Genomic DNA, 27,855 nt, shown 5'->3' with positions numbered 1-27,855 from the left:
GAGCCCCCCTTAAATTCAACGTAAAAGGACGTAAGTCACTGCATGCGTGGACGTTCGCAGTTCCCACCTTTTTAGCAATTTGGTGTCATTGCTATAACCGTCTCCGAGAGAAATGCGTGTGACGGACAGATAGGAAACCGATTTTAATAAGGTTTTGTGTTTACATAAAACCTTAAAAACCAAATTAGAGGAGTTGATTTCGGTTTCAAATTTTTTCTCAACTCTTGAAGACGAGTTTTTAAATAAACACGAAATGGGGTCACTTCCTGTATGTCCTCACCAAAATTCGGGACAACAGCCTTGGCCACTTCAGGGTGCAACAGACAGACAGACAGTAAACCGATTTTAATAAGGTTTTGTTCTACACAAAACCTTAAATACAGAATCGACAATAAATTTTCCTATTTCTTTTTCCAGTCTGCTTTGGATCATATTTTAGGTAATTTTTCTATAGAAGTTTATATGTAGACTTGTATATAAGTACATATCTACTAACCGCAATTCGTTAAAAACGGACCACCTTCACTTACATAGTCAATGGCTTATTAATTGTTGTGGATAGCCTTCATAATCTAGTGTTCAGCATAAATCTCGCATTCCTATAATTTGATATGAAAATGTCTAGAAGACATACGTACATATATTTCAAAATGATATTCTGAAAATTATTTCTCTCGCCTTTACCTTTAAAGTTTGGCTTATAGAATGCTTTCACTGGATTTTGGTCGCTTAAGATCAAATAGATACAAAAATCCATTCACTTTTAAGTTTGGATACATATATGTACATGTATATTATAGAGAAGCAAAACTCAAGGATTTCCTTTCAGAGAATCATTATCGGTTAATTCATAGTTGGTGTTATTATTTATCAGAAATTAATAGAACAACTTCTGCCCGCTGGTAAAAACAACAAATTTCGCAAAGTTCCCATAAAAACACTCAATGTCAATGTTGGCCTTGGCAATCTTTTATTTGACCTGTTGTTGAACTCTCTCAGAGAGAACTTGTTTGGGTTTCCATTTTGTTAAGTACGTAAATTTCGGGGGGCGCCCATTAAAGTCTCACTTCAAATTACCATTTTTATCTTTATTGTTAATAATAATTCATCAATGATCAGAGACTATTCTTCGTCATTGTATTTTATCAGTTGCAAATGTAAGGGGTCAATTCGTCGCCAATATTGATAAACAGCATCTTCTATTCATCGAAGAACAGTCGGTAACATGACACTAATCAAGGTTCCAATTTTCTGCTGAGGAATTCTTTTGTGACGGTAGCTTGCTATTTAAAATTCCTCAAATAGAATTCAGATTTAAATTTTTCTGCGTATAACATTATGAATGGATCCTCGGAAAATCTTCAAGCTGCGTAAAGCTTCTATGACTGGATTCTTATAATAGGATCTTCGCTACACCTGTTTTAATATTATAGCGTGATTCCCTCACCTCCGCCAAAGACCAGTCGATAAGGCATTAACTTTAATAAAAACATATGACTCAGTAGAGTATCGAATATTTATAATTAAAGATGCCATAATTGGCGTATATCATTCTGCTCTTCATACCTTACTACATATGTGGTGCTACCGTTAGCGAAGGGAATATGATGTAAGTCTTATTTTCACCTAATTTTAGATTTCCCGTCTAACATACACATATTTACATATTTTGAATATTGAACGATCGCATTTGGGATATTTTTAACACTCACGATGCAAAGAATGCTTTCAATTTTGTGAAATGGAGCAAGATAAGTGATGCTGAATATATGAGCAGATGGTCCACATGGTCAAAGAATTCCTCCGGGAAAGGCTGTTGTGTTGCGATTCACACCGTGGACCTAATGTGCGACGAAATTTTGACGCTACAACTTCCCAGAAAGATCATTGTCATTGGCTTCGTAGATGACATTAGAATGACCTTTCATGGCATAAGATATTATGGAGTTTGATATGTTGGCAAAGGAGGAAATTTGGGAAATCAGATGCAGGCTAGAAGCTGCTCTCATGGATAAAACTGAGGCTGCCCTAAACATCAAACAAGTCGGGAAACCGGAAGCTTGACGCTTCAGGTATAAAAGGTTTTGTGTTTCCCTGTGTGAGGAGCATAACGTAGTTCTCCATTGGTTACTGCCATTGCCAGAACTCAGCGATTTAAAAATCTCGAGTCAACGCTATCAGCCAATGGAGAACTGCGTAATGAAATTTTTTCTTGCATTAATGCAACCTGGATGAAGTAGCATTCCCCAACTGATGTTCTTTGTGATCGACGTATCAGCGCACGTCCGAAATCTAAAATTTACTGCAATGTCGTTCGTCTGCCACTCTCTATAGTTCTGAGTGTTGACCGACTATAAAGGACAATGAACGGCGTCTTGCGGTAATGGGTACGAAGATGTTGCATTGCACTGGTGGCGTGACATGTTTCGATTACGTCTGAAATGAGAATATCCGCGATCGATATGGGTTTGCATCGATCGTGGAAAAACTGCAAGAGAAGCGTTTTCGATGATGTGGTCACGTAATTCACGCTAACGAGAATTCAACAACCAGTATTGATCAGAACATCGAAAGCAATGGTAAGCAACCAAAAACCCGGCCAAAATAATGGTGGCTTGATACGCTGGATGGGGATTTAAAGGTATCGCGATTACATCCTGATCAGGCATTTGATAAAATAAAATGAAACCGATCATCATGAGCCACCCCGCTTGTGAACTGAAGGCTGAAGAAAAAGAAAAAGATGTGAGGAGCGACGAGTGCACGACAGCTCCGAGTAATATAGCTAAAAATTCCATTGCCCTCTATTTTCTAGAAAGCGATTTAAATAAATCATTTGTTGGAAAGCCCTGTGTTGATAATGGTCAACCTCATACGTTTCACGCTCTCAGTTTAATATTATTAGCGAATGAAAACAATTTAACCAACATCAAATATAAACAAGTCGGAATACCGGAAGCTCGCGCTTCGGGTATAAAGGTTTTGTGTTCATCTTATGTGAGAGGCGCACATTTTTCTGTCCATATATAGTTACAAATCCAACATAATCCTTCATATTTTTCCAAACTACGAGACAAACGTACATATTAGAGCCATAGATATCACGCTCACCCTAAACAAACAAACTGCCTATTACCTACTGTACACATATATGCACGTATCTAAATTTATCGTACCCATATTTCCGATTTACGTCTTATATCTAACTGAATTAGGCACTACCCGCAAAGTTCATTAGCACGCATATATTATATACCTACATACACACATGTCTGGTTGACAACCAACTAAAAAACTAAAACAAAATAATTGTCTGCGACCCAATTCATAAGAATTCATTTCGTTGTGGTATTGACGAATTGATATGTGATGATGACGTCATGCAGGTTCTAGAGTGCACGAAATTCACAAAAAATTGTAAAGTTTCACCCCCTATAACTTTGTTAGTAATAGTTGGATTTTCTTCAAACTTAACCAAACTGTGCATTATATTCTTCATTACACACATGCCAAATTTTGTACTTCTGGGATGAACATAAGGGGGGGTGCCGGGTAAATTTCTAAAATGTGGAAATATACTATTATTAACTTTATTTGTGCAGATATCGGAACCGGATATATTTTGAGGCCTAGATTTCGTAGAGATGCACCACTGTGATTTTTTTCAGATTTTTCGGTTGGATAGGTTCTGAGAACGAGACCTGTTACACTTTTTATGGGTCATATTTTGAACCCTCACTCCCCTATGTTTCATCTAATGTCAAATATTGAACCAGATTCGAAAAGTACCCTACATGGCTACATTCTGTGAGAAAAAAATTTGCACCCTCCATTCACATGTACGGGGAGCCCCCCTTAAACTTAACACAAGATGGCGCCACTTACTGCATGTAAAGGGATCACCAGATTACATACTCTCACCAATTTTCGTGACAATCGGTCTAGCCGTTTCCGAATAAATCGGGTGTGACAGACAGACAGACAGACAGACAGACAGACGGACAGACGGACAGACAGACACCGTCTCGATTCTAATAAGGTTTTGTTTCACACAAAACCTTAAAAAGGGCTAGGGAGAATTAGATTCTTCTTGAATGGAATTTTAATATTTCACTCGAATTTCAATTATTCTCGTTAATTATAACGTCAGCATCTTATTTTTATGGCTTAGAATGCTGTTAATTAGCACGAAATTGATAAGTTTGAACTGCTATAACTTTCCCACTAATAGTTGGATTTTCATGAAACCTGGCATGCGTATGCACGAGGCTGTCCTCTATGTCGGTGCAATTTAGTACACTTAGGATGAACTTAAGGGGAGTTTTTTAGTCTATTTCTAAAAGTTGATAATATACTATTAGTAAATTTTTTGAGCAGATACCGGAATAGGACATCTCTCGAAGATTAGATTTCACATAAGTGTTTTACACAAAATCTTAAAAAGGGCTGCAGATAAATAGATTCTTAATAAATGTGACTTTAATATTCCACGCGAATGTCAATTATTCCGGGTAATTATGACGTCAGCATCTGATTTGCATGGCTTTGGAAGCAGTAAACTCGCTCGAAATTGCTAAGTTTGAACTGCTATAACTTTGGCGTTAATTGCCTGATTTGCATGAAATATATACACAATATTGTCCCCTATGCTGGTGCAAAATTCGGAAGTCCTAGGATGAATTTAAGGGGGGTTTTTCAGTAAATTTCTAAAAAGTAGTAATATACTATTAGTAAGTTTATTTGAACAGATATCGGAATGGGACATATTTTGAGACCTAGATTTCATCTAGGCGCACCACCCTGATTTTTTTCGGATTTTTAGGTTGGGTAGTTTCCGAAAATGAGTCCTGTCTCACTTCAAGTGCGTACATTTTGACTCCTTACTCACGCACTTTGCAATTTACGCCAAAACTAATATCAGTTTCGGAAAGTAAAAATCGACACCTTTCATTTGATACCCTACACAACTACATCCGGTGAAAAAATTTTTTGAATCCCCCCTTTGCATGTATGGGGAGCCCCCCTTTAAATTCCACCTAAATTTATGCCACTCGCTGTATGCGTGGGATTTCATAGTTCCCATCTGTCCACCAAATTTCGTTCGGATCGGTTTAGCCGTTTTGGAGAAAAATGCGTATGACAGACAGACAGACAAACAGACATTGAATCCATTTTAATAAGGTTTTGTTTTACACAAAACCTTAAAAAAGAAAGGGAATATCGATAAATATTAAGATTGGTCGACAAATCATAGATTCTCACCCGTTCCTCAAATACCTAGGAGTCATTACCAAAATAATAATAACTCCGCCGAAGCCGGTCCCAAGCCCGGTTGTGAAAGGAGGAGGGATGGATAGCTTCAGTCTGAATGGCTGTACGCCACCACAGCGTCTCAGGGGGTAGGTGAGGAAAGTGCAGGAACTTTGCAGTCTTGCAGATTACTCACTAAGGAAGCTATCTCAACACCTGGCAGATAGGGATAAAATGCACCACCAAAAATGAGAAGAAGGAGAAATTTAAGGTCCGGTACGGATAACCGGCGGGAGTCGTCTGACTTGGTGTTTGGGTCGGGCTCTCGTAATGGACAGCACGGCGTCGAAACCGCTAGTCGTGGGGCGGTTTGGCGTCTAGGCGCCACGACGACCAGGAGCACAGCTCCGCCTGCTGCAGATGTTTCGCCACAACCTGTGGCGACCATTTCAGCAGGTTCGCGTAGGAAGCGGATGAAATGGACTGAAGAAATGAATCTCTTCATCATCCGCTCCTACTACGAAATAACGGCGGGGGCGGGTACAACATCTTACCGCCCCTTGTTGCACCAGAGATTTGTCGAGCGTTTCCCGCAATTGGCGCACGTGACTGTGCACCGAGTCGCAGACCAGTACCGCTTTATTACTCGCAGCGACACAATCCCGGTCACCATCAGGGAACGTGTTCGACTTGAGGTCATCGGGGAAACTGGTGACCGAGAGTCGATGGGGGGCAGAGGCGGCGGCATCAACAACACCACGCCGTACTGCAGGCAACAGGTTCAGTACTCGCCGAAGCACTCTTCTCCACCGTCCAGCTGAGGTTTCCGCTGAGGTTCGGGACGAATTCCAAAGAACGTGTATAGAATTCTCGGATATGGATCCTTTGCATAGACCAGGCATTCCCAGGCTCTATGCATTTCCAGCAACTCCGGGAAATCTATCTCAAATCAATGATGAGATTGCATCTCGACTGTGTGCTGATATGTCGCTGCTGCAACTACAATCACTTGTGTATTGTGGTGCAGTTGTGGCTATCAGATCGCACGGTCAGAAGATTCGCTTTCGTGTTATTGGTTTGAGTGACAAAAGAGATCCACCATGGAAAATTCGTCTGGAACGTCGGCGGGACTCACTAAGGCAGGACATTGCTAGACTGATTCAGATCAGCACTGGCAGTGCCAGCCGACGGGTGAGAAACAAAGTGCAGAGGGTTTACCGGAACTATGCCATCCCCTGTGAGACACCCGTAGTTGAAATTCTGGACACACTAAAACAGAAACTTTCTGTCATATGCAGTCGGTTACGGCGGTATGGCGAAAGTTATTCCAGACGTGTCCAGAATGCAACATATGCGAGGAACCAGCGGAGCTTTTTCAGATCTCTCAACGAATCCCAACAGAGCGCCCAGACAATACAGTTCTCGGTGACGGAAGCGAAAGAGTATTGGGGTGGACTTTGGGGGTTACCTGCCCAGCATGCTGAGCATGCTGAGTGGATCACCGCCGAAGGCACCCGCCATGCCAATACACCTGGCATGAATTTTGCAGATGTTACCGAAGAGGAAGTTCGACGAGCCATAAAGATCTCGAAAAACTGGAGGGGCCCAGGTCTGGATCGGTTGCAGAATTTCTGGTATAAGAAATTTATCAGCGTACACAGTCCGTTGGCACGCAGTATAAATGAGGTCATGAGTCGGCCGGAAGAATTTCCACACTTCCTCACTGCGGGGATTACCTACCTTATCCCTAAGAAGGACACGGTGCAGGACCCCGCAGACACAAGACCGATCACTTGCTTACCAACCCTCAAATTCATCACGTCCATTATTAGTGGAAAGATCAATGCGCACTTCGAGACCAACAATATTCTGTCCGAGGAGCAGAAGGGCTGCCGAGTTGGGTCAAGGGGTTGCAAAGAGCAACTTATTATCGACTCGGTAGTTGTAGGACAAGCAACTAGAGGCCAAAGAAACCTCTTCAGTAGCTATATCGATTATGTCAAGGCTTTTGATAGCGTTCCGCATACCTGGCTAATCGACATCCTACATCTGTATCGCATTGATCCGAAACTAATAAAGTTTTTGGTGACAGTCATGGAAAGGGGGGCATACCACCTTATCGGTGCGTACATCTGAGGGTGCTAATACCTCAGAGCCCATCCGTATACGGCGGGGCATCTTCCAGGGCGATTCATTGTGTCCTCTTTGGTTTTGTATGGCACTGAATCCCCTTTCATGGCTACTGAATGATGCTAGAGGGCATGGTTTTGCAATAAAATATGGCCTACGTGCTAAGTGCGAACTGACACACTTGATGTACCTAGATGACATCAAGCTGTATGCTGGTACTGACAACCATCTTAGAAGTCTGTTGCGAATAATCATGTTCAGCCGTGATATTCGGATGGAGTTTGGATTAGACAAATCTCGAATCCAAGCCATCCGCAAAGCTCATCACAAGCCGCATGCCGGACATAGCTTTGATGACCTCCACATCGAAGCTATGACCGAGACAGACTTCTACAAGTACCCAGGAATTCTGCAAGGAACCCATGCTCGAGTTGGTTTATGCATTCGGAATATTGCCGTGGACGAAGACTGATCTGGAAAACAGCAAAGAGCAGGCGAGTCCGTTCCATGCGGCTGTCTGTAGGGCAGACTGTGGACTGACTCCACTTAACTTGAAGGATCGATCTTTCAATCCTCTGAGTGGGGTGAAGTCGGACCAGGAGCGGATCGATGAATGGAAGTCGAAGGCAATGCACGGTAAACACGTGAATTGTCTTTGGCAGCCATTTGTCGATTTGCATTTGTCGAACAGATGACTGTGTGCTGGGGAGCTCTTTGCTGAGACGGAGGGGTTTATGTGTGCCATTCAGGATGGCGTGGTCGCCACCCGAGCTTATAAAAAGCTCATCATGAAAGAACGGGTGGAGAACGACCAGTGCAGAATGTGTGGTTCGGCGTTAGAGACGTTGGACCATCTCATTTCTGGCTGTACTGTTATGGCACCGGTGCAATACATCACCAGGTATAATGCTGTATGTAAGGTTATCCATCAAAACCTTGCATATGAGCATGGGCTGATCACGGGAACATGTCCGGTTTACCGATATGAGCCGCAAGCAGTACTTGATAGTTCTACTTACAGCATGTATTGGGACCGGCAAGTTCTGACTGATCACCATACCACACACAACAAGCCTGACGTACTGTTAGTTGACAAGACGGGTCGCTCTGCGTATATCATTGATGTTGCTATCCCCCATAATAGCAACATTGAACGGAAATACGTGGAGAAGAAGGTGAACTATGAGCCATTGGCTCGGGAAATCAAAGAAATTTGGCGTCTCGAGCGGGTGGTTGTAGTTCCCATAATATTGTCAGCTACAGGTATTGTACCTAAATCCCTGACGGTTTCCCTTGATGTCCTGGGACTTTCGCACAGTCTGGTTCAAACCATGCAGAAGTACACCATTCTGCATACGTGCTTGATGTTGCGGGGAGTACTCGACGGATTCTCCCACTGACCTACCACCGGCCACCACCACCAGCGCCCCTTTAGTTTTTAAGTAGGTAGGATCGTCCGAGCCTAAATGCTTGGCACTTAGTGCTAGTATTAGGTAAAATCCGGCATCTGCCGAGATTGTGATAACTCGGAAAATAAACCTTGCGTGACAATCCAAATGAATATGGGCCTTGAAGTGTGTTAGAGCACTTCATTCAAGACCGTCATTGCGCTCACCCGTGATTATTATCCTGATTTGACTCAGGTACTCATCCACAGCTGAGTCGACTGATGCCGGACATTCAACAAACTCCTCTGGCAACAGTGAAATTAGAACCGACGACTTTTCGCTGCGATAGCCTGACGCTCTAACCACTGAGCCATCCTCACTTATCATCAAAAACTAAGCTTCAAGCTACTTCTTGAGAGTTTAGAAACAAACGCCCCTGGAGTTACAACACTGTTGGCAAAAATGTGGCTGAATAGAGGTAGCCCAAGGCAACGCTTCGGTATTATCTCTGGAGAGCAGTTCGCCCTTCCTTATGCAGCTCTTGTCTGGACTTCGGCATTGGAGCAAGTAGTAATTAAGAGAAACATTCATAATAGAGTTTTCCTTATTATTATAGAATAAAGGGCTTGGTTTTCATCAAGCTCAACCAACGATCGAAGCCACAAACGTGGTTTTGAAACTTCCCAATAAATGCTGCGCCGTGGAAATGATAGATTTCAAAATGTGTTCAATTGAGCCAGCTGGAATACTACAGCCCTCAGTGTTGGATCTCCTCCAGGGAAACATAATATACACTGAGATCCTCATCTTTCTCGTGTGATGGAGGCTAGATAGTCAGTGTCGCGGATGATCTGGTTAAGATCTTCATCGCTAAACAACCTAAAAATATTAATAATAATAATCGTTGGCGCAACAATCCATATTGGATCAGGGCCTTGAAATATGTTAGAGCATTTCATTCAAGACCGTAACGGTACACTAAAGGATTGTAGTACCGTGTAGGAGCAATGTGGACAGAATTGCGCCGCTCGAGATTATTACCCTGATTTGACTCAGGTACTCATTCACAGCTGAGTTGAGTGATATCCGGCGTCAAATCACGATACTAATTCTACTGCCACTAGTGAGATTCGAACCGCGACCTTTCGTACGACAGCTTTGTGCCCTAACCACTCAGCTGTCCAGACTATCTAAAGATATTACTGTACATTTCAATGGCGTTAAGGATTTGTGTGTTATTGTGGGAATGGTCCCGATTAACATTATGGTAAGTGAATGCAGTAAGTAATGAAGTAGAATGAATGAAAACCTCAAAGGATACAGAATAACAAAGAGCGGCAAGCGAGAGTCACTGAAATAGAATAAGCAACGATAGCATGACTTGGTTACCCAACATATTGATTCTCTGTATTGAGGAGTGAATTTAGCGACAACACGGCGAAATTAACTACCACCGGGACGTGGTGGTTATTGGAAGTTCCTGTACCGATTCGGTTTGGTTAGTTCTTCCTATTGCTTTCAATGTGCTTGCACACCTAAGGACCCAGTGCATAGTATGTTTTGCTATTCAGAATTTCGCTGAAAGAGATCGAGCCAGACAGTGAAGTGGAGCTTGGACTCTTTCAAAGTTAGCTTAAACCTACAGAGAATCTCTGGGGAAATGATGAAGTCGGAGGAAATCCGGTGGGCATAAGGTGGAATCAGAAAAGCTAAATGCGCAAAGAGGGGGCGAAGAGCGGGATCAAGCCTTCAGCTTTGTTTGCTTAAAACGCGATCGCCTTTGCGAAGTAATGCTTTGTGACTATTCCACCGGGAAGGAAAAAGTGGAGTGATATTTCCGGGTAAAATTACCACACCGAGCATAGGAGTGTCTTTCTGAAATTTCCACCACTAGCTATAAAAAGGCCGAAAAGCAGACCGGCAGATAGTGAACCGATTTCAGCAAGGTTTTATAATCTTGACCAACCTTCTTATAGTATGGGGTTTACTGCTCTTCGCCGTCACCTCGATCGTAATCTTTTGATACTGTCACATCACCTGTTACTGAATCAATGTCTGGGTATCCCTTATTTCCAACCGATTCTACAGCGTTTTCTTTTATGGCTACGCATTGCTTCCTTACCAAAAGCCCTTGGTTTTAGTTGGGACCAGAATGGTCAATGCATCGCTATTTTACGACATTATAGAACTTCCCTTGCCAGACGTACTTTGTACCCCTCGCCAGCTGGTCTGCTTTAGTGGCAAATTTGTTTTCTCAATCTAGTTAGGCTTTTGACCCCTAGGAACTATAGGAAAAGCAAAGCCAACAAATTGGCAACAGAAATAAAAACGTGCTTTACAGGCTCCAGTACCTCATTAAGGCTCCCGTATGGTGGCTTCAGCGGCATTGGGTTGGCATCGGCCCTCACCAGAACTTTGGTGTAGATTTCGAGGTCCCTAGGGGTCTTAACCACTGGTTTAGGGTGACGAGATGACAGAGGTGCCTTTAATTTGGCAACGACCTTCACTAGCAGTCGCAATAATCCAGTTCCTCTAAGACTGTCTTTCTGGTCAAGAACCAGCTGGCCGGTGAGTGGTAGGTTCTCCCTGTGTAACAGATCAGTAGGATTAAGATTAGAAGATTAAGTTAGGTAGTGGAATTATAGGATTCCTTCCTTCTTTCTTCTTCCTATATTGTTGATCATATTATGGTACGAATTTGTGCGCAAAACTAATGGAGCTAAGAAGAATCAAGTTGACATCACTCACTCGAACTGAAGAATTGGATCACGTGGAGTATATATTCCTTTTATGAAATGTGTATGTACTTTATGATAAAACAAGTCGGGTTTTGTGTATTTCTTAAGACGTAGCACGTAATATATGCATATATGGTATTATGTGAGACTATCCACTTTCGGGTGATATTGACATTCATAGTCGTGAATTTTCAAAGAAGCAACAACTTTGACGTATTATAACTTTGTTAGTAATAGTGCGATTTCCTCCAAACTTGGTAAGATCATGCTCCATATAATAGCCTACATTACTGCAGAATTTCGTGGTGTAGTATGAACTTAAGAAGGGTTTTGCATCCAATTGCGAAAAATTACAGAATTATACTTTGATTTACTTTATTTGAGGAGATATCGATATGGAAGGTATTTCGGAGCCTAGGCACCATATAGTGGCAGCCTGCAGATTTTTTTTCAAATTTTTTGGTTGGGTAGTTTCTGAGAATGGCCTCGTTAAAGAAATTATCACTTTCAACCCCTCGCACTCCCCACCTTTCCAAAAAATGTCAAAACCAAGACCAGCTTCGGAAAGTAATAATCGAGACCTTTCATTTGATACCGCATATGACTATATTCGATGAAAAAAAAATGTACACCCCCCTTTTGCATGTATGGGGACCCCCCTTAAATTCAACGTAAAAGGACGTAACTCACTGTATGCGTGAGCGTTCACACCTTTTCCACCTTTCTATCAAATTTGGTGTCAATCGCTATAACCATCTCCGAGAAAAATGCGTGTGACGGACAGACATACAGACAGACAGACAGACAAAGCGACTGTGTAATGAAGCTAACACGAACCCCTGGGGTGGCGCTTATAAAGCCATAATATCAAAAGTTAAAGGCAAACGCTCCCCACCGATCTCTTCCCCTACTCTGCTTGATGAAATAGTAACGGATCTTTTCCCACAGAATGTGAGTACCGCTAACCTTCCCACTGTCGAGGTAGATACCGTCGAAGTTCCCATGGTAAGCGAAAAGGAGGTCCTCGAAGCTGCGGATAAAATTGTTGGAAATAAAGCATCTGGCTTAGATAGCATCCCCAATAAAGCGCTCGAGGCAGCAGTCAAAATAGTTCCAAATATGTTTGCCGAGGCGTTCACCACATGCCTTAAAGAAGGAGCATTTCCTACACAATGGAAAAAGCAAAGAAATTAATTCTAGTCCCCAAGCCAAACAAACCTTTGGGTGAAGCTTCGTCCTACAGGCCGATATGCCTTCTAAATAATACTGGCAAACTGTTCGAACGAGTAATCTATAACAGATTAATTCGAATTGCCGAAAAGGATGGCGGTCTCTTCGAAAATCAGTTCGGTTTTCGAAAGGGGAGGTCTGCAACAGATGCACTTGTCCTAGTAGGTAACACAGCTAAGACCGCACTTGACGAGGGCAAATGTTGTGCAATGATTACACTTGATGTGAAGAATGCCTTCAATTCCGCTAGATGGAGCAAAATACTTGAATCCCTAATCAACTTAGGCGTGGCGAAGTACCTGGTGCGTATCGTAGCCGACTTCCTGATCGATAGGATTCTGTGCTGCGAATCAGATGAAGGAAGGAAATCATACCAAACGACCTGCGGATGAAGGAAGGAAATCATACCAAACGACCTGCGGAGTTCCATAAGGGTCTGTCCTAGGGCCACTCTTGTGGATTATTATGTATAACGGGGTACTGACGTTAGACCTTCCTACTAGTGTGGCCTCCATTGGTTTCGCAGACGATGTTATTGTGACGGTTGTTGCACGCCTTCTCGAAGAGATCGAGCTTTATGCAAATGGAGCAGTCTATGAGATTAAATCCTGGTTAGAGAATGCAGGTCTATAGCTTGCAGAGCATAAGACGGAAGTAGTACTTATTACCAAGCGGAGAAAGTGCACTTCCATGAAGATCAAAGTTGGAAGGCAAACAATTCATTCCAAGCCTGCACTTAAGTACTTAGGTGTAATGATTGACCAGAGGTTAAATTTCAGATTGCATGTGGAGGGTGCAGCAACCAAAGCATATAACATCAGAGCGCTGGTTGTGAGAATGCTACCAAATATAGGTGGGCCAAGGCCGAGCCGTCGACTCCTTATTTCGAGGGTGGTCAGTTCGATCCTACTGTATGCAGCCCCAGTATGGACAGATGCACTGGAAAATATACCAAATAAGAGAAAGATTGGAGTTGCGTATCGCATAAGTGTACTCAGAACATGTTGCGCTTACAGAACTAACGAAGCAGCTTGCGTGATAGCAGGAATGGTTCCGATTGAGATTCTGGCGAAATAAATACACCGACTTTACGATCGAGCATACCTCACCGGAGAATCCCCTGAAACTGTCGCGAAATGGAAAGAGAAGTGGGACGAGTCAGGAAAAGACCGCTGGACTCACGAAATCATATGGGATATCAGAAAATGGATTGAGCGACCCACGGCGAAGTAGGTTTCGACCTAACTCAATTCTTGAGCGGACACGGAGGCTGTCGAGCATATCTGTATCGATTAGATGATTCGCCATATTGCCCAAAGTGCCCAAATATTGCAGAGGACGCAGAACACGTCTTTTTTCATTGCCCCAGATTCGAAGCCCAAAGGGATACATTAGAAGCTACAACCGGGGAGCACTTTACACCCGAAAATATCATAGAACTTATGGTGAAAGCCAAGGGGATATGGACCGAAGTCGAAAAAGTGATTGCAGCAGGAAAGAAGCTTGGGCAGGAAGAAGTCATCCGAAAGAATGAACGCGAGAGGAACACGAATATTAACATGAGCGCAGAAAAAATTCTGATCCAGCCTCGCGACGTAATACGAAATGGGAGTCCCGCTGGGAGAGTGGAAAGAGAAGGAGGTAGTTTTAGTGGGTAAGAGTCCCAAATAACCGTGTGGCAGGAGCCTGCGGTAGCTTTTGAAGCTTTCCACCTTCCATCGGAAAAAAAAAGACAGACGGACAAATAGACAGACAGATGTATGTATGGCCCCGGCGAGGATGATGCCGAACGTGGGAGGGCCACGGAATACCTCTAGGTTGCTTATAGCCAGGGTGGTGTCCTCAATCATGCTCTATGCGACCCCAGTTTGGAAGGACGCGTTGCGGATCTCAGTTAACACTAACAAACTGAGTGCAGTCTGCAGGAGGACAGCCCAGAGGGTATGCTCTGCCTTCAGGACTGTCTTAGATGACGCAGCATTCGTCATCTCTGGAATGATGCCGATTGACATCTTGGCAGATGAGAAGGCGAATATATACAATGCGAAGCCAATCTCTCAATTGGGATGCGGTCAACTCCATGATCGCATCTATCCAAACTAAACTGCGAAAGGCAGAGGAGAGGAGAAAAGTGTGGTCGCGTGCGCCGCGTATAGAAGAAAGGTGACTAAGCAAGAATGAGCTGACTCCGCCCCGTGATGTAATACTTTATGGTGGTTCCGCGGGACAGGGAGGGAGTCGGGGGTGATTTTAGTGGGTAAAATCCCACACGCTAGTGTGTCCAAACCAGTGTCTTTTGAAGATTTCCTTCTTCCTGAAAAAAGAAGACAGACAGACAGTAAACTGATTTTAATAAGGTTTTGTTTTGCACAAAACCTTAAAAAGACCGGGACTTTTTATTTCAAGCGCGTCTAGTAGGGTTTTGTTTGTTTGAAATTTTATGTTGCTAATGAAAATGCGTTGCAAATGTTGTAAAAAGGATTTGTCTTGTTCCGGACGTCCATTCATGTCAAACACCGACGAAAACGTCAAAAAAGTGAAAAAAATGGTGTCGAAAATCGTTATACTTACATATTTCAGGTTTTACGGGATTTTTCCGGTCGTAGCCTCGCGCCCTCGAGAAGAGAGTTGGATTAATTACGCGAGAACTGCGATGATCCTCTGTAAGTGGGGTTTCCCTAAATTCCTGTTTTGATGGGGTAGTTAGTAGTTGGTTATGTCTCTAGAGTGTCGTGGTGATTGTTGCCAGTTCGAACTTTCAGAAATTAGAAATATCTTAAGGTGTATGGATAACGATAATAACTCAAAAATAGGAGCGAATAGAAATTATTTTCTTCACGGTATCTTGTATCCATATACGTTGCATTCTTACCGATAGAAATGAAATTAAAGGTAATAGCGAACGGGAGGTTTGGCGAAGATGTGAATCCCCGTGAATCACATTGATCAACTGAACATGTTGGAATTAATCGCTTATTCGATATTTCTAGGATTTTATCCCCACACCATCCGTGTGTATATTTTGATATGTATGCACATCGCATAAATTCATTTAATATTTTTTCCAGATAACATCCGCCAATTCTTTATTCAAGTCAGAATATAACGCCACACATGCATACTTCTGCAGTTTGGAACGTGAGACATTGTCTTAAGATTGCATGCATAGCTAAGAACCAGATGTATAGCTGAAACTCTACACATCAGAACAATGAATGATGAGTCAATTACTTACATGTTGCACCTCGATGAATGTTTCATGTTTTTTTAGATTCGGCTCCAATCCTTTAACCAGTTTCCTATACTCTTGCGCGGCTCCCAACATATGAGGTAGCGTCAGTATGACTGGGGCATCTGTAACAATTAGAAAAAAAAAATTATTTTTGACGTGAATACAAATAAAGCATGAGAACATTAGATACAGAAGGTCTAGCCATTTGAGGTGAGTCATGAGATGATGTCCCAGCCTTTTGTGCAAACTCATCTGCTTTCCCTCTACTGCTAAAACAGTGAAATAGTGCAATGGTTATTTTACCTTTGTCAAGATGAGAATATTTCGTGATTAATGATCTTTAATGACTTTAATATTTTCTAGGCAGACCATTCAAGAAAAATGATAGGTACGGAATGTATCTTAATTAGCAGTAGATTCTTTATTAGTTTCACAGGTGCTTCCTAATTTTGTCTGTTTTTTGTTTGGCTTTTTTATTGACCTGAATCATTAATTTTAGCGTAACTAACTTTGATATTATATATTTTGGTAATTATATTGAATATCTATTTATGCAAGTAATTAGTACGTCTCCGATAATAAGTTACTGCTTAGAATTGCCAGGCAGGTAGTGAGTTTAGGTTGCAGGAGCAGGATTTATTGATTGCCTTATAACGCAGAACTGTTTTTACTATGGTTTGTTTTTTTAAAGCCACAGGATAAAACCTTTTGTGGAACTTTTAAAATGTTATACAATGTATGAAAATAGCTTCAGATATAGGGCCTATAAATATCATTCTGCGCGAAGTTGGAAGAAACGGCTATACTTCTATATTTTGGGTGCTAAATTTGCAAATTGTTGTTTAATTCAACTTTCCAAATGATATATATAAAATTTACGAGTTTACTGGTCTACAAAAGGAATGAAACGTTCTCTGGTGTGGAACTTCTATACCCTATTTTGAAAAGGATTGACTCTGCGACACACTATTCGTATATGATCGGATTGTGCCGACAACCGTAGTCAACTTGCTTCTTGAACTATATATATCAGATTAACCGAATTTAATATCATTCGATCAATTTTTTCTTTAGTGTGCATCACACATTTTATATGTATAAACTACAATAAAAACTGCGGGAATGCTATTGAAGACGTAAAATGTAACATTTTTGCACTGAAACCAAAAACCCAAACACCACAACTCTGTATCTCTGTATCCAAATCTGGGTGGGGTTTGCGTTTGCGCGTGTCTTCTAAAAGAGAGAAAGCTATTTGCCTCGATACAATTTTACCTTGCGTGGAAGGACTATGTGGGATACAGCTTGGCAAAACGGCTCCATAGATTTCCTTGAAGAATCTGTATATCCGAAAGTGTGGAACGAATTAGTTTTTCATATCATTCAACTTAGACACTGAAGATGCAAAATCATTCTTGAACAAGGTATATTTTGTCTCACGTTCTCATAGCGTTGAAGGAAGGTGGAATGGAACCAAGAACAAGATCCACACATCAGGGATAGCAACCTTCAAAGTACTGAGCCACCTAAGGACTTCGGATCGTTGACCTCAGCCAATTGTGAACTGCAAAATAAAACTATTTCACGTATCAACGCAACTTGGATGAAATTGTGCTACTAAACTAGCGTCTTTTTTTATCTGACGCGGCCTTATTCGCCTTGTCGCCCTATCGACCTGGTCGATTAGTTAATACAATGCACGCACTTTGCGGTAATGAGGATGAAGATATTTATTTGGATCAGTTGCTTTACAAGCCATAATCATATCCGAAATGAAGACAGGCGTTAATGATGAGAAGTTGCACCCATCGTGTAGAAAATGGCGGCCGAATTATCGATGGCTTGATTTGATAGATGGTGGTTTAAAAACTTATCGATTCTACCTGTAACAAGTCCATGACTAAAGAATCCGAACTAGACGAGCCGATCCTGCTACTAAATGAGATAAGGGCTAAAGAAGAAGATGACTACAAGTTGACTAGCGTGCAACAATTAAATGAAAGTAATCGAACACAACGTCTAAATTCAGTAGATGTAATTTGCATCTCATGGAGTAGTGGATGGCTCTTGCTAAATATTGGATTGTACTAGTTGGAGGAGTATCAATGAATATTACGACGAGGATATAGCCCGTGAATTATGCTTTCGCGCCATAGTTAACGATTCGCTGAACTACACTTCAATTCATTCGAGAAGCCGGCACCCTTCCTCTACTGTTCTACGCCAAGTTTTCTTGGGAAAACCCACTAGTGGGCCATCTTGGGACAGTGAGTTCCACTGCATGCCGTAACCCGCAATGCAAATGACGCCTTCCATAATGGAAATTTTTAATACTGGCCCAGTGCAAATCGACATTTTCAGGCAGGTTGCTCAGTGTATCCAATTAGGGACATAGCTCTCCCACTGTCAAACGACAGTTGAATCATACAAATGGTTGGTGTTGAACTTGGGGGATCGCAGTTTTCCAAGCCTGCGAGAAGTGGCGAACCCAACATGCAAGCGAATGTAAGTGACCATCAGATAGGGTTCCCTTTCGAGGCCGACGTTAGTGCCTCTCTTATTACGTACATCCAGGAGACAACTCTTAAATCTACTGCTGATCGCAAAGTTGCCAATCGGATCGCTCGTACGGTGTCCCCCAGTTGAAATCCAATTGTCCTTATGGCAAGCTATGTGCTCGAACAAAGCGCCACCAATGACGAGGCCATGGAAGTTGCAGAACTCCACAAACGTCAAGCAAAGCAGCCTGCTCCCTTATATCGGAGTGCATAGCATTGTATAATTGTGATGCTCCTTAACCTAGACCGGAATTCTCAGTCAGAAGTCTGAGTCGGTCAAAAACCAACTTCGAGCGCATCGCTGTAGCTGCCAGAAAAAAACTCGACACGGAATTCGGGTCTGTTACCACTTGGCTACCAATCACGGAAAAAGGGTGAGACCCTACTTCGCTTAGGTCCAGAATGTCGTTGGAATTCTCGCTTGAATTGGAGAAAGCGAGCATTTTGAGGAGCCTCCATAGCGGTGATGAGAAGCGTAGTCACATTTCAGTAATCGATCAAAGTTCACTTTTGTCTAAGCCGTTAGATTAGTTCCTATTCTAGGCGTCTTGTTAGTAGTAAAGTTTTGAATGGCGGAGGTTACTAGCCAACAAATTTTTATCCCTTTTAGTCGCATTTTAAGCAAGCATAATAGATTTTGAGCATATTCTTAAACCCCAACTGAAATGCCAATATTTGTTTCTTTTTTTATTCTTGGCTTTGCGTCCGTTCAACTTGATGCAATATTCCCTACTTTTGAATTTCAGGTTCTGGTTTGAAGTTTGGTGAATGACGTATAAGGGACTGTAGTCTCCAAAACGATCCCATCCCTACCATTACGGATACGAGTATGTGCGGGCAGATGTTAACCATAAATGTGGCATTTCGTTGGGTAAATGATAGATTTGTGATGCACCTATTTGAGCGAGAACAGTGAGACCCTTTCAATTCGTGATCAGATAGCAAGCATGATGGAAGTTTGACTCAATATTTTTGGGGGACATTTATTTCAAGTGACTGTGAATAGACAAGGAACCATGTTGCGTTCACCTTCGCATTTATTGGATTGGCAATTCACTGGTCGATATATCAGACAAATTAAGCAAACAGTGAGCAATGTGTGATGCTAGATAAAAGCACCAGAATCACTTTTGAAACCTTTCGCCAGCAGCAACAGCTCAAGAAGAAAAGTTTTGAGGGGGTCATTCCGTGTTTCGGATCCGTGGAATCGAATTTTTTTTTGTTGGACCAATTGTATCTAGATATAGTGTAGAATATATGGGCAAAGAGATTTTTTGATATTCGGAGTCGTTCGGAAATTATAGTGATAAACACGTGATAAGTCACATGCTTGTATTTATCGGTCTGAATGACTTCGCTAAAAGGACAAGACTTGAAGCCAAGGCCGTACATGTGTTTCGTCAAGAAACCTAAGGGTTGTGGACTAGGTATAGCAGATTAATGGTCAGTTAAGGTTTTATGGCTAAAACTCACGTTCTACTTTTTAAATGCGTTTTTTCGAAACCGCATATTGAAAATCGGCTGCCACCATAGCCCAAAATCTTTTCAACGAAATTCTTTGAAATTTTCACGACTTATTCAGAACTTATTTCTACGGTCCGCAAACTAGGATAATTGCGATTCATTCAGTAGTTTTTTTTTATTCATTGAAGAAGCCGTAAAAAACACCAAAATTTAAAAAAAAGTTTAACATGCCACCAAAAATTTAGTTTTTAATATTTTTTAATAATCCTAGTTCGCGGGCTGTAGTTAAGTCTGTACGTTAAAATGCCGTTTACTTTTTCTCTCTAAGATGATCGCAGCGCCCTCTAGCGTGGCAGCAGAAAAACATCTTTTTTTGGATATGGGTGTATAAATTGCTCTGTATTTCAATAACGAACTATGTGACTGGTCTGGACAAATTACTATGTACACTCAAGATATTAATAAATCTATGGTGAAAAATTCGTATTTGTATCTTTCTCCAGTTCTTCAGAAAAAAATTCTAAATAAAGCCAAAAAAACGGCCTTCACACTGGATGACCCCCTTAAGATGATCGCAGCGCCCTCTAGCGTGTCAGCAGGAAATCACCTTTTTTTGGAGATAGGTGTATAAATTGCTCCGTACTTCACTAATGCACTATGCTATCGGGTTGAAAAAAATACTGTGCACGCTCAAGATATTAATAAATATATGGTGAAAAATTTGTATTTCTTCTTCTTCTATTCTGTTCTTCACAAAAAATTTCTAAAGAAATGAATAAAACAGCCTTCACACGGGATGACCCCCTTAAGGGAGAAATATTTATGGTAAAAGAGAAGACATGGTAGACCCTGCTTCCTATCGAGCTATGATGTAGGTCAAGATTCTAGACGGCTGCCAGGGATATTGAGTTGGTGGACTTCAGCGCAAAACCGGGGTGTTTGGAATTATTTCTTTTTATTATTATTAGAATTCCCAGCATAGGAGAAACACATAGTTCGCAGCTATTACTTCCCGCACCATGCTGTCTACAAACAGCAGAATACAACCACGAAGCTGGCGTTTTTGGTGAATCCCAAAAGATGCTGTCAAGGATGTTATTCAATGACATCTTGTTGATAATAATAGGATAAAAAATACATTGAGTCGTCCTTGCGGCCGAGATCGAAAAGAAGTATGGGCAAATAAATTTGGAGGCCAGAGATTAGCCGATAGTCACCCGTCGGTCTAAACACAGTTATTTTCCTTTCCCTTCCCTTTTCTTCCCTAGTCATCCATATCTTGTTATGGAATATGATTTGGCGGTTGTAATAATCGGGTAATTAATAGGTACAATAGGTGACCAGGGGGAAAATCACATGCCAAACACTCTATGGGGGCAGCAGTAGAGCTAGTCCAGCCACAGATACTTCTCAAGAATTTGAGAATGGAACTAACATAATCCAAGAAAAATGACGACCCTGTATTTCACAAACACGCTTTGGGGATAAGTGCATTAGGACGATGATAGTTTTCCAATTGCTCTTACAATTTGCTATAATCTGGAAAGCCTGAAAAATACGATGACTTGTTTACTTACATTTTATAACGGGCCCGTTGTTCCTCTCCACACTCCCACTCAAGGATAAACTAGGAGCACTTTTAAAAATCATAGAAATATTGGGCAAATGCAATCGATCAAGTATTCAGCTTGTAATGACATTTCGTGGCTTTGGCCGATAGTCTGAGAATAATTGAAAAGGTTATTCGGGACGTCAACCTTCAAATTCGATCTGACAAACTCTCAAGATCAAGTCACTGATCTAAAGGACGACCAGCTGCTTTTGCATTAAAGCAGAACCAACCTATTTTTGTGACGTTGTTCCAACTTTATCTGTGCTTCACTGTTAAAAAGTTATTTTGAACAAGTGCAATTTTTAGATGTATTTTTTGTCCATATTGTTATTTGCCTATTTCTCTGCTAATTTTTTTTCAAAAAATTTCTCGATTTCTGCGTATTGACTTTATTTACTTACAAACTAGTATACAAAGGCATATTTACAAAAAAAATCGCTTATGATATTTTATGGCAACATGAAGTCAACTCGACTGACTCGAATGCAGATAAACTACGAGTATCTAGTTATCTTGTGACGAAACTACCTACCACTATTCGCTACGGACTAGCTATCATATTTCGGCAAGATATGAATTTTTAATATTACATACATACATATACATATAAGTCTTGTTTATAAAAAATCGCCATATGGGCATTATCTCGCGATGAATAAAACTAAACATTAATAAAAAGCGATGGACCTGGTTCGACGTCTTCGATTTATGCATGGACGTGCACATCTAGGAAATATGATAATTTACGAATGGATTAAATGCTCGCCGAAATCGTCAATATTTTTTATAATTGGTTGATAAAAAAGTCTTGTACGAATGTCATGGCTAAATTTTCGTTTCAGTGAACGAATCGATCGAACAACTCGTCGAATGCATTTCTAGGGCTAAGTGTCGTTGATTGGAATTCCGCAACGGAATCATCATCTGGATAAAATCGTGAACGGAACCCGAAAGGTTTCCCCGTCTGGGAGGAGAGCGTTGTAAGGTCCTCATTACTGGACAAGGTCCTTGATTCGGAAATGGCGAAGTTTCCGCGGGGGAACGGCCTTCTTGTTACGGAGTCTCTATTGAGGTCTGGGCCGTTGAAGTTATCAAAAGAAAAAGGTGCATTGGTTGCGCTGAATTTTATTGGTGCTTCAGTAGGGTGGATCCTGTTGGTAAAGTGCTGGTTATCTTCGAATTGGAACGGTTTTCTTGAGGTGAATGCAGCTGCGTCCTCGACTTCGAAAGGCCTTCTTGTACTAAACACAGTTGCATCTTCAACCCAGAAGGGTCTCCGTGTAGATGACTCCGGCAATGTTTGTGCTTGACTAGTGTAAGCAAGTCCAAACCGGAATCCACGGAATTGACTTGTGCTATCAAGAACTGGTGCTACTGTTGTGAACTCTCTATAGGTTGGTAATCTCGTAGTTTGATAATTCCTGGTTACATTGTTAGCAGATATGGGAGAGAACTGTCCAAACCTATAAGCTGGTCTTCTTGTTATTTCTATATTTTCTGATGGCAGGGGCTTTCTTGGGACTGCTGCCCCTCCAAATAATTGGCTGGGTTTATTATCATACGCGGTGCCGAAGCGGTAACCGCGGAACTCCGGCGTTGCTGAAAAATCACTGGAAACAAATGGCTGTACAGTGGATGCCGGCGGGTTTCGCAAAGCAAGTGAATCCCGAACTTTAGAAGTTTGGATATCTTGGGCCACGAATGGCGACTTTGTCGTTCCTTGGTAGATAAGAGCTGAAGAAGCCTGGAACCTTGGTGTGGGAATGTTGATTGGTTGACGTTGAAGTTTATAAAGGTCAAAATAGAAATCGAAAACGTTGTCATACGTTTTCGGCACTTGAGATGGTATGAAGATTTCCGGTCGTAAAGTAGGAGTTGGCCGTGTTCGTCCGAAGTATGTAGGTGAGGGTCTTGTATGTTGTCGGGGGTAGGCCGTTGTAATCTTAGAGGCAATTGTGGTGGGCGTAGGTTTTGAATATGCTTTAGTTGTTGAGAAGCGGCTTGTTGCATCGAATGCAGCAAACCTATTAGAAGTTGTAACTTTTGCGGGTTGTTTGGTTGTCGGTGTAATAATAATTGGTCTCGTGAAAGAATCAAACGCATTGTAAATGGAAGTCTTAGGTGCTTCGGTTGGAGAAATAAATTGCTTTCTAGTAGTTGAGAGTCGGCCCGGTGCTGGGGTCGCAGACGGTAAGCTAAACCTTGATCCTGCAGTTGTTCCGGGCTGCCCTGGAGGGAAAGTGGGTTGTGGTCTGATGGTTGACACTGTCGGGCGTGAAATTTTAGGATGAGTCGTGGGCCTGATTCTCTCGAATGGGAATCTGCTAGAGAAAAATACGTCATCAAATGTTTGTGAAGTTGGTGTAACTACAACATTATCTTGGCGGGATCCAAAAGCCGGTGGTTTTCGTGTAGCAGAGTATAACGGAACTTTTGTGGTGAATTTCTGCTTAAGGAATTGTTCTCTGTAATCAGGCAGGTTGCTTGGAGCAGTGATTGCTGGGATTGGGATTTGAGGACGTTTAGTGGGTTTTATAGTTTGAGGGGGAACCTGGCTGCAACCCTTCACATAGCTGTCCGCTCGACCTTTGCAGTGTTGTGGGTAAACAACCCAAGCATTGAATCCATCTCCAGACAATCTGGAGTGCTCCTTGTAAATTTTTTTTATACATGCAACATCATCAGTTATATCACCATCTCGAAATTTGGAGCATTCTACTCTGCACTCTTTTCCAGGTCCAGATGTATCGCACCAAAAAAGTTCACTAATTTGAAATAGACCGTGATCTCCACTTCCAGCATTCATTGCACCGGTATTGAGACGGGATTCGTGTTCTGCGATACATACCCAGGTTGCAATTTGATCCTCAGGCAGTTTGTGCTTAAATCGCAACTCATCAGCCAATTCACATCGAGTGTAAATCTTGCTCGGACCTCTTAAAACCTGTTTAGGTTCAACAACAGGTATTAAAGCATTAGTGACGGTTTCAGTTAAATAATCGTCAAAGCAGCCCTGAGTGTAACTGCGCGAGTGTCCTTTACAATGCGGATTGTATACAGCCCATGCATTGAATCCATCTCCAGATAATCTTGTGTGCTCTTCATAAATTTTTTTAATGCATTCAACATCGTCACTGATATCTGAATCTTCTAAATCACTACAAGATAATCCGCAAGCCCAGCCTTTTCCTGGTGGAGAACACCAGTATATATCGCTAATTTGAAATAATCCGTGATCCTCGCTACCGTCTCCATTGAGTCGTCCGATTGCGGAGGTGTTGAAATTCGACTCATGTTTAGCAATACATACCCACGTATCGATCTGCTCGAGAGGGATATGATGCTTGTAGCGCAGTTCCTTTGCTAGCTCACAAGGAGTATAAATTTTACCTCGCCCGCGGCTCGGCCTGCTGGGTGATCTATGACTTCCGCGATCCGGAATGACGGGAGACAAACTCTCTGAACCACCCTCATAGTCGGCAAAACATCCGCGAATATAATCTTCAGATCTGCCTTGACAATAGGGTTTATATACGGCCCAAGCATTAAAACCATCCCCAGACAGCCTTTGATGTTCTTCATAAATTTTCTTCATACATTCAACGTCGTCTGTAATGTCAGAATCCTCCAATTCGCTGCAAGATAATCCACAAACCCAACCTTTTCCTGGCGGTGAGCACCAATAGATATCACTTATTTGGAACAGTCCATGATCTTCACTGCCGCCACCGTTCAACCGACCGATGGCAGATGTGTTAAAATTAGATTCATGTTTAGCGATACAAATCCATGTGGGGATTTGCTCCTTTGGGATCTTATGCGTATAGCGAAGCTCCTTGGCCAATTCGCACGGTGTATACACTTTGCCCTTAGGTTTTGAGACAACCTGACTTTGAGAGGGCCGTTGTTGAGGTTGCTCTGTGACATAATTAGTTGCCGTATCACTGAAACATCCTTGAATATAACGATCTGCCTTTTCTTTACAATGGGGTTTGTAAACAGTCCAAGCGTTGAATCCATCTCCTGACAGTCGTGTATGCTCTTCATAAATTTTTCTAATACACTCGACGTCATCCGTGATGTCAGAGTCTTCAAGATCGCCACAAGACAATCCACAAGCCCAGCCATTTCCCGGAGGCGAGCACCAGTAGATATCACTCACTTGGAAGATACCATGGTCCTCACTTCCGTCCGTATTGAGTCGACCTATCGCGGAAGTATTGAAGTTGGACTCGTGCTTCGCAATGCAGACCCAAGTTGCGATTTGCTCAAGCGGGATTTTATGTTTATGTCTTAATTCCGTTGCGAGCTCGCATGGTGTGTATACTTTTCCTGGCTTACTCGGTTTGGATAGCGGACGCTTATGCGGCTTTTGCGGAAACCCTACTTGATGTACCGGTTCGGAAGTCGTGCTGTCGATGTCAGTAAAACATCCTTGTATATAATTGTCGGCCCGACCTTTACAATGCGGCTGATATGTAACCCAAGCATTGAATCCATCTCCCGAAATTCTTGTATGTTCTTCGTAAATCTTTTTGATGCATTCGACGTCGTCTGTTATATCAGAATCTTCAAGATCGCTACATGAAAGTCCACACGCCCAGCCTTGTCCGGGGGGTGAACACCAGTAAATATCGCTGACTTGGAATAATCCATGGTCTCCGCTGCCATCAGTATTGAGCCTTCCTATTGCGGAAGTGTTGAAATTTGACTCGTGTTTGGCAATGCAAACCCAAGTGGCAATTTGTTCTGTTGGAACATTATGTTTGTATCTAAGTTCTTTGGCCAACTCACATCTGGTGTAGACCTTCGATTTGGCTTTATTGTACACGATTGATAACGTATTCAAAGAAGATTCGAACCGATCTAAAGCTCTTTTTGGGTATGGTGATTCAAAACATCCTTCTATTGCTTTTTTCGCCCGGCCTTTACAAAATCTCGTGTACATGGTCCAAGCGGTATACCCGTCTCCAGAGATCCTTTGATGCTCGTCGTATATTCTTCGGACGCAATCGATGTCATCAGTAAGGTCGTCATCACGAAGACGATCACATGACACTCCACACGCATCTCCTTTTCCCGGAGGTGAACACCAAAACTGATCACTTATTTGGAACAGTCCATGTGCTCCATTGTCCGGAGCTCCAGTTCTTAAACCACTATTAAAATTGCTCTGGTGTTGGGCTATGCACACCCAGTTCGCGACTTCATCTATTGATAATCTGTGCTTATCCTTGAGAAGTTTTGCTAGTTCACAGCGTTCGAATACTTTGGCAACCGCCACATGACACAAAATACCCAAAGTTAATAATTTGCACAGTGTTTTTGTTAATGACCCCATTATTGAGGTGGACACCACTTCGATTCAATAGGAGAGTCTATCCTTAATACACTTCCTTACTGCTAATCCGCGTACGCGACTGCATGTGCTACCGATTCAAAACGCGACTGAACAGTAATTGATATCCGGAGACTTAGCAGAGACTGAGTTTATCAATATAAAGATCGTCTCAACATATAGTTGTTCTTGAGCGTAAGGTTTCGAGTCGCGCATCTTCCAATCGTTTCAAAGCATAGTCATCTTTAGAGAAAAATGACATGGGTATCTAAGACATCCAGTAAAACAAGTTATTTCTCACATATCGGAATACCGAAATGCTGATGGCGTTTATCAATCTTTGTCGCGCCTCGCAATCCATTCGCGATCGCAGTATACATCAGTTAAGCTGGGTCTTCAGGTGGTAACATTAGGCCTTCATTGCTCTTTGCTCATGATGAGTTTCATGTGGAAGGTACACCAGTAGACGCACAGCTATCTGCCAGTTTGGCAAGTTACCCTAAATTAGGTTTCTTGGAATACTCAAATAATTGGTGTAAATAAAGAAGTTGGTCTCCTTCCACTGATTGCGAAGTTGCAAAGTTGGAATTTTTTACCAAATTTTCAAAACGGATTACGGGATGAGCAGTTAGGTGGGATGTTTTTCCGAAATTACTATCTGCAAGAACCGCCAGTCTGTCTGATCTGCAGTTGCTTTTTAATGGATTTTAATGGACTACACCGTCACTGAAATCCCGCATTAAAAACCTACAAAGCTTTGTTGTGCATCTCAAGTGTGTGGGGCCACATTTGTAGCTGAATTAGCATACGCTGCTGAGGCGTCTTGATGTGCATGCGATATCAGCTAGCCCCCAATATGATCCGTAATGCGGAAGATCGCCAGATCAGTGGATGGGTCGTAGCTGTGATCTGCTT

The 27,855-nt window shown here is 42.0% G+C and overlaps 2 protein-coding genes across 3 annotated transcripts in view; both read right to left on the bottom strand.

Moving 5' to 3' along the window:
- LOC119648162 (sensory neuron membrane protein 2) overlaps nucleotides 1–27,855 on the bottom strand; it is a 208,885-nt gene that overhangs the window by 15,391 nt on the left and 165,639 nt on the right. The window contains 1 exon segment of the mRNA XM_038049738.1: nucleotides 15,972–16,090. Within this exon segment, the coding sequence (XP_037905666.1) occupies nucleotides 15,972–16,090 (119 nt within the window).
- LOC119648161 lies at nucleotides 21,718–27,066 on the bottom strand. 2 transcript variants are annotated; one of them, XM_038049737.1, is made up of 2 exons: nucleotides 23,977–27,066; nucleotides 23,751–23,923 (listed from the first exon to the last, which is right to left on the bottom strand). In XM_038049737.1, the coding sequence occupies exons 1-2, from the start codon at nucleotides 26,941–26,943 to the stop codon at nucleotides 23,885–23,887; spliced, it is 3,006 nt and encodes a 1,001-aa protein (XP_037905665.1). In that variant the 5' UTR covers nucleotides 26,944–27,066; the 3' UTR covers nucleotides 23,751–23,884. The 2 variants fall into 2 exon arrangements, with proteins under 2 accessions (XP_037905664.1, XP_037905665.1); XM_038049736.1 differs by having other exon boundaries at nucleotides 21,718–27,066.

Source organism: Hermetia illucens, chromosome 2 (genome assembly GCF_905115235.1).
Source record: "Hermetia illucens chromosome 2, iHerIll2.2.curated.20191125, whole genome shotgun sequence".
Taxonomy (NCBI): Eukaryota; Metazoa; Arthropoda; class Insecta; order Diptera; family Stratiomyidae; genus Hermetia; species Hermetia illucens.
Note: the sequence above shows the minus strand (reverse complement) of the source record. Positions and strands in the feature narration are given on the sequence as shown.

What these genes read in the sequence shown, in the direction of transcription:
- LOC119648161 (XM_038049736.1), bottom strand. Translation starts at nt 26,943, where the DNA reads ATGGGGTCATTAACAAAAACACTGTGCAAATTATTAACTTTGGGTATT.